Genomic DNA, 6,834 nt, shown 5'->3' on the forward strand with positions numbered 1-6,834 from the left:
AGGATTTTATGCTCTCTCTCTCTCTCTCTCGTGCATGACCAGTGATTGTTCTTCTGGCAGGCTCTAAGCTACCCATACATGGGCCACGGCAGCAACGGGTCATCCATTCAAAATGTAAGTTCTACCCCTCTCTATCTCCCTCCCTCTGTAGATCTCGCTGCCCCTCTCTTTCACGAAGCAGAAAGTTCATAGGGCAACTTCAACGCGATTTAGCAAAACCTACGTCATTAAATGTTCACGGACCTCATTGTCGGCAGATATTTGGGGACTCCCGTTTAATGGCAAAAAGTGTTCGGACCGTACGGTCTGGACATTTAGAGATGATTTGGTGATCCACGTTGGAGTTGCCCTTACTTGTATGTGATGAGATGCTTATGTGCGTGTGAGGTGTCATAAAATGAAATATGCCACAAATGTACGTAGGTTATTGTTGCTTTTGTCTTGCCTTTGTGGGAAAACTTTCACCAAAGATAAGTGTGAGTAGGATACCAACCCTTTTGATAACCTTTGTGGAAAGCAACTTTAAGCGCTTTGTAGGTGCAAAGTAAGGGAATCAGGTTCTTTGAAACAATACAGGACTGCAATTAATAAATTACACGCATGTAAATGTATGTTTGTGATATATTTTAGACGACGAAATGAAAAACAGATCAAACTCAAACGAAGGATCCAAATAGGCTATTCTGGACAAAAGACTTCAGGGTTGAGCCACTCCCCAGGGATTTAAGCAAAATAAATGGAATTTCAACTTTTGTTAAAGAGTATTCAGTTTCTCGAGCATGTTTTCGCATGTGCAAAAGATACAGGTTTATGAATTATAAATTACTTAGGGTGAGTGCCGTAAAAATTATGTCATAGTAAACCTTGTGACCTGTTTATTGCAATTGTACTAGCCAAACTACCTATGCTTATCAAGTTACCATGGAAAAAAAGAAATACCTATGCTTGCGTATACAACTCTATATATAGCAGTTATCGTTTGGAAATATAATTGCATGCATTACATAGTTGCAGCACCCTGATTCAAGACTCCTTAAGCTTTATTCCGAGTTATGGTAGATACATGTCTTTCTGTACAATTAATGTCAGAATTTCGTACCGCATGTAACGAAAGGTGAAAACTTGGAATAACCTTATTATGGAAGGAGACTTAGTTTACATAACTTTATCTTAATAATTTAGCAAACTCATATAAGGTTCTTACATACATTAATGGTGTAATGAGCTTCAAGCACACATCACCTTCTTAATTTTGTTTTCAATCTATAAAACTTAATATGTCTATACATAGTTAATAATATAGGAAACTTCATAAATTCATATATGTGGATGCTCATGTTTGTCGTGGCCAAGGTTACAGAAAAATTTATCCACGTCTAGAATAACCAATAAATACCAGTAAAACTTGTGATGAATTACACTGTCATATGGTGTATTATACAAAATAAATACCATTACATTCGTTATATGTAGTATACCAAATAAATTAATATATATGTATATGTATACAATAACTTATTATACCTCAAAAAGGAATAAAAATTGCACTAAATGAGCTACTATCTAATAAAAACCCTATTATGGAATTATCACATATTTTATATTATTTTACTACATTTTTTATATAATGTTACTAGGGGTGTAGAATAACTATTTTACACCCATGCTTAGAATAGGGCCACCATGTGTGTGTGTGTGTGTGTGTGTGTGTGTGTGTGTGTGTAGTCGTGTGAGTATTTACTCCCACATTCAAATATACCCCTTAAACAAGCTTATTAATTATTAATTACTTCAATATATCTTATTTAATTTTTTTAATATAACTCAATACAAGTTTCACGGAAACATAAAGTTGACATCTGTAGTTTATGTGGTATATCTTTTTTGTACAAAAATATAGTTTCCCTGCAAATAAATTAAATATGTGGTCTCAGATGTTATTTTTCATGAAACTCATTTTGGGGGTATCTATTGATCATTAATGAAATGTATTAAAAAGGACAAAGAAGTATAAAAAGTCATCTGTGTAGTATGCTAAATTAAGGCCTCCTTTGGTTTGTAGGAATCTCATAGGATTTCTATAGGATAGAATTTACATAGGAAAATTTCCTTTGAAGTCCTTTGGTTTGTAGGAATGGATTCCTATTCCTATGTAGGATAGGAATCAATCCTTCACATTTTTGAAGGAAAAAAACATTAGCTAAGATTCAATGGAAAAATTTCTATCCTATGCATCAAATGACATCTCTTTCTCTATAGGAAGTGAGATACATATCATCTCACTTCCTATGGTTTTCCTATTCCTGTAACATTCTTATCATATGAACCAAAGGAGGCGTAAGCGTGAGTGTAGAAGAACTTATTCTACATCCAACTAAAAAGTGCACAAAATATTATAACATAGTCCCTCCGTGAACTTTTATAAGACTTTTACGTCACTGGTACAGAGGTAGTAGTATACAAAATATTGTATTTTATACGATGTACTAATTGGCGACTTGATAGTAAAAAAAATCATAATTACTACATTTTGTACACTATTTTACTAGATCATATATATTGTTACTAGAGGGTGTAGAATAAGCCTTTTACATTGAACGATGGACACCAACAGTGAAGTGTACCTCTTAAACAAACATATTACACATTTGTATCATTCTATATATATCTTATTAATTATTCTAATATAGCTTAGTACAAGTTTCACGAAATAAATCGTTGAACCTTCTCGTTCAAGCAGTATAAAGTTTTTACGTATAAAAATGCAGAAAGAGACACGTATATTTGTTTTCTCAAATATGTCATGTGCGGCTACTCATTAAACACTAATTGAAGGACCTCTGTTATAGTTTACATGCCAAATTAATGCCACGTGTATAGTAATTAACTTTTAGTTGAAAACATGTATTGACATATCACTTTGGGGCTTTATTATAATCACGTTTATTCCCTTTAAATTAACAAGCGACGAGCAGTGGCATCTGGTATAAGAGAAGCATAAAACAATGAACAGGTCGTTCATTTTTATCGGGTCGCCACCCACTGTTAACGTGTCCACCAGGAGTCTCCTCGTTTGAATTATTTTCTGAATATCTAAGCATGAAAGCAAAACTTATAACAATGGGAGGAAAGTACACTTGTGGCCCGATATATCTTTCTTTCAACAAGCACAATAGCCATCATTGCTGATTTTTGTTATAAAAGTTGACTTTAACCACTCTAGCAAATTGTGACGGCCCCCGCGTAGCCCCGCGCTCGGGCGACTCGGGTGGCTCCCCAACCCTAGCCGCCGTCGGGGTCTAGCCCATCTTCCTCCCCTCCTCCCGCCGTCGCGGGAGGACGCTGGCGGTGGCGGGGGCTCTTCCTCCCCCCGCGTCTCAGGGGTGGCGGGGCCCCAACATGCGTGGAGGTGCGACCGATCTAGAAGCGACGGCGTTGGCTTCGACGGCGGCGGCGGTCGGCCCTGCCTCGGGCCACGGGCGGATGCTGCGGCGGCTGGCCTGGATCGGGTGGCGGTACGATGCAGTCTTCGGCGGCATTGTCATATGGCTTTAGATCAGCGGCGGCATCGAGGGCCTGGTGGACTGCTTGGCGGCACCCGCGGCAGATCTGTTCTAGCCGGTGTAGCCATGGTGGTGGTCATCTTCTTCGTTGGCTGTGGCCGGCCAGAAGCTCTAGCAAATTGTGACGGGCCCCCACGTCGCCCCCACTCAGGCGACTCGGGTGGCTCCCCAACCCTAGCCGCCGCCGGGGTCTAGCCCATCTTCTTCCCCTCCTCCCGCCGCCGCCGAAGGACGCCGCCGGCTTGCGTCCGGAGGCCTACGGCGGTGGCGGGGGATCTTCCTTCCTCCCGCATCTCATGGGTGGCGGGGCCCCAACATGCATGGAGGTGCGGCCGATCTAGAAGCGACGGCGGGGCGGTCGGCCCTGCCTCGGGCCACGGGCGGCTGCTGCGACGGCGCGATGCGGTCTTCGGCGGCATGTCATCTGGCTTTAGATTGGCGGCGGCATCGAGGGCCTGGTGGACTACTTGGCGACACCCGTGGCAGATCTGTTCTGGCCGGTGTAGCCAGTGGCCGGCCAGAAGCCTGGTGATCGGATCTCGAGATCCATCATCTAGTCCCAGCTATGAGTTGGGGAGACATGGTTGCTGGTGAAAACCGAGCCGACGGCAGGCGATGGCGGCATTCTACACCGTTACCTTGATGAAGGCATCGTCGTGTAACTACAGTCGACCCACTCGTGCTGCTCTGGGGGAAACCCTAGGATCTGGTGTTACAGATCGGACGATGGCTGCACTGCGGTGTCGTTTCTCTCTTGGGAGCATCGTTTGTGGAGCAGCGCTGGAAGTCAGAGGCAGGAGGTGGAGCGGCTTCGTCTTGCACGGAGCTTCAATGGAGATGTTAAGTCATGCCTGACCGAAAGGTGCTACGCTTTGTCATGCCTGATCGGCAGGTGCAACGCACGATAGATTTTTCAAGGCTTCAAGTTGTGTTGGCTGGTGGTACTTGGCAGCATGGCGCTGAGGTGTATCAGTGGCGACCGCGACGTGCTCAGCTGTTTGCACGCAGGGAGGAGATGTCGTGGTGGCGTCGACGATAGCTAGATCGAGCAAGGTTGATGCATCAGTACAATTCTGAAGATGGAGCGGTGGCAGTTGGCCACGGCGGCCTCTGAGAGCACGCCAGACCAGTGTGTGCCCCAGACCCGGCAAGTGGCTAGGTTGGCGTCTCAGGTCTTAGATGTTAGGATTGGTTGCGATGTCTGTTTGGTATTAGGCCCAGGCTATTTGCGCCCCTTCATCAACTGGATAGGTGCAGCGACATTTTGTCGCTTAGACAATGGCTTTAGTCTTACTGTTGTATGATTTTATAAGGTCTTGTGATGATAATTAATAAAGTGGTCGTATGCATCGCCCAGATGCAGAGGCCGGGGGTCATCCTCCTTTTCTAAAAAAAAAAGTTGAGAATCTTTTTCCACATAATTAATAAGAAAAATAATTATATAAAAAACGCTCTTATATTATGATACAGAGGGAGTATTCACATAGTAGGTACTAAAGAAAGGACGCATGTCATATACAGTAACAAATTTCTTTGCTGAGTTTTTTTTTCTGAAATACAATTTTAATTTACCCCACAGGATGAAGTTACGAATTGACTGGGACAGTAAAGTATGCACTCAGAAATTAAGATGTACATATTACTCACTGAAATAACTAAGGGGACCATTTAACATAGCACAGCAGGGGATTACCACGTAGTTACATGACTGAACAAATGGGGCAACACTGAAAGTCGACACAAAGTACTTACACTTGTGGAGAGACTTTTTTTTTTGCGGGGAAGAGACACATAAAAAGTTAATATGACAGTTATTGTTTAGTTAATCGTGGCCATGATCTGCGACAACATTGGGCCAGTGGGTGCAACTGATCATGGGTTCAATCATATTTACCTAGTCTGAGGAATTATTCCTCCCTGCCCTTTTCGCACGCTTGTACGTGCAACGTTGACATGTGACAAAGTACTTTCTTCTTTTCATTAACAGGGACCAACTGGAGAAAGCAACCCTGGCCTCTTCCCAGAGTACCCCGGACAGGTAAGTAGATATCTTTACATCCACATGAGAATCTCTCTGCCTTTACAACTCTGCGTAAGCTCCTTTTCAATTTTGGGCAGTTGCTAAACCATAATAACAACAAATTTTGGGCAGTTGCTAAACCATAATAACAACACTGGAGGAGTACAGCAGCAGGCTCCAGGCCAACCAGAGCAGCAGGTATGTATATCATGAACACACTTTGCTTACCTTCAAAGTCATTTTCAATCATGTATATCTACATACATATGCATTTTGGCAAAAAATAATATCCTTCCTAGCTAGCACTCGATGTTAGTTTATTTCTGTGGCGTGTAGCATCAAGTGCGTACGTGTTTTTTTTTGAGTTGCAATTAAGTACGTACTTGTTGGCAAAACAAACAAAATTTTCTCTTTTATTTACATTGTGCAAAGTACAATCTTGCTGCATCAGTTTGCTACCTTAACTGTGGCATGTATGAAATACCATGTGTGTATATACAGGGTGCTGTGAATGAAGAGGCGAGCAAGAAGGACCTGAGGAGCCGGGGCTTGTGCCTCGTCCCAGTCTCGTGCACGTCCCACTTTGGCGGAGACAACGCTGCTGACTACTGGGCCCCGGCGCCGCTTGGCGGGATGATCCTCCAGTAGAAGAGACGACTGGTCTTGCAGCAAGTATATGTGTTGTGCATGGGGTGGTGCAGGAGTACGTAACAGCGCGCGTAAGTACGTACATACCATCATGAGCAGTCACTCTACTAAGGCTGATTGCTCTTGATGCTATGCTATGCGAGTGTAGTGTAATCATATCATGGGGGTGAAAGCGATTAAGCCTTCTGTATCTGCATTGTTCTCTGCGAAGAGGCTTTTCATGAAGGAAGCTGTGCATGGCCGGTCTATTTCTTCTCTAGCTGGTCGTCCTCCTTCAGTCCTTGCAAAATTTATGGGTTTGTTGTATATGTAAATCTAGCAAGTTATATAGTGAACTTTAATTATTATTTTTCTGTCCGTATGTGTCATGCACTTACTAGCTGATTTTTTTTCACGAGTACGTCTAGGCATATCGTTGCATTGATAGAAGAAAGAATGAGATACAGAAATGCAACGTCCTACGTACACAAGCCGGTCATAGGAGACGTCACATGAGCACAAGACAGCACGAACACAGCTACAAAATTATCCAGAATTTAACATGTACCCTTGCCGTTGGCCTTAGCCTAGGAGGAAGTCTCATCCTTGATTCAAGATGGCAAC

The 6,834-nt window shown here is 42.9% G+C and overlaps 1 protein-coding gene across 3 annotated transcripts in view; it reads left to right on the forward strand.

Annotated features, from left to right (window-relative positions):
- Window positions 1-6,584, forward strand: part of LOC123042128 (transcription factor bHLH68) — an 11,566-nt gene extending 4,982 nt beyond the window's left edge. For 2 of the 3 annotated variants that reach the window (XM_044464658.1, XM_044464650.1), the window contains exons 6-9: window positions 61-114; window positions 5,551-5,601; window positions 5,716-5,781; window positions 6,085-6,584. In XM_044464658.1, coding sequence (XP_044320593.1) covers window positions 61-114; window positions 5,551-5,601; window positions 5,716-5,781; window positions 6,085-6,231 — 318 coding nt within the window. In that variant the 3' untranslated portion in view covers window positions 6,232-6,584. Of the gene's footprint in view, window positions 1-60; window positions 115-5,550; window positions 5,602-5,681; window positions 5,782-6,084 lie in introns of all 3 variants that reach the window. The other variant, XR_006418713.1, reaches the window with a different exon arrangement.
- The last annotated feature ends 250 nt before the right edge of the window (window positions 6,585-6,834 follow it).

This window comes from Triticum aestivum, chromosome 1A (assembly GCF_018294505.1).
Source record: "Triticum aestivum cultivar Chinese Spring chromosome 1A, IWGSC CS RefSeq v2.1, whole genome shotgun sequence".
In the NCBI taxonomy this organism is placed as follows: domain Eukaryota; kingdom Viridiplantae; phylum Streptophyta; class Magnoliopsida; order Poales; family Poaceae; genus Triticum; species Triticum aestivum.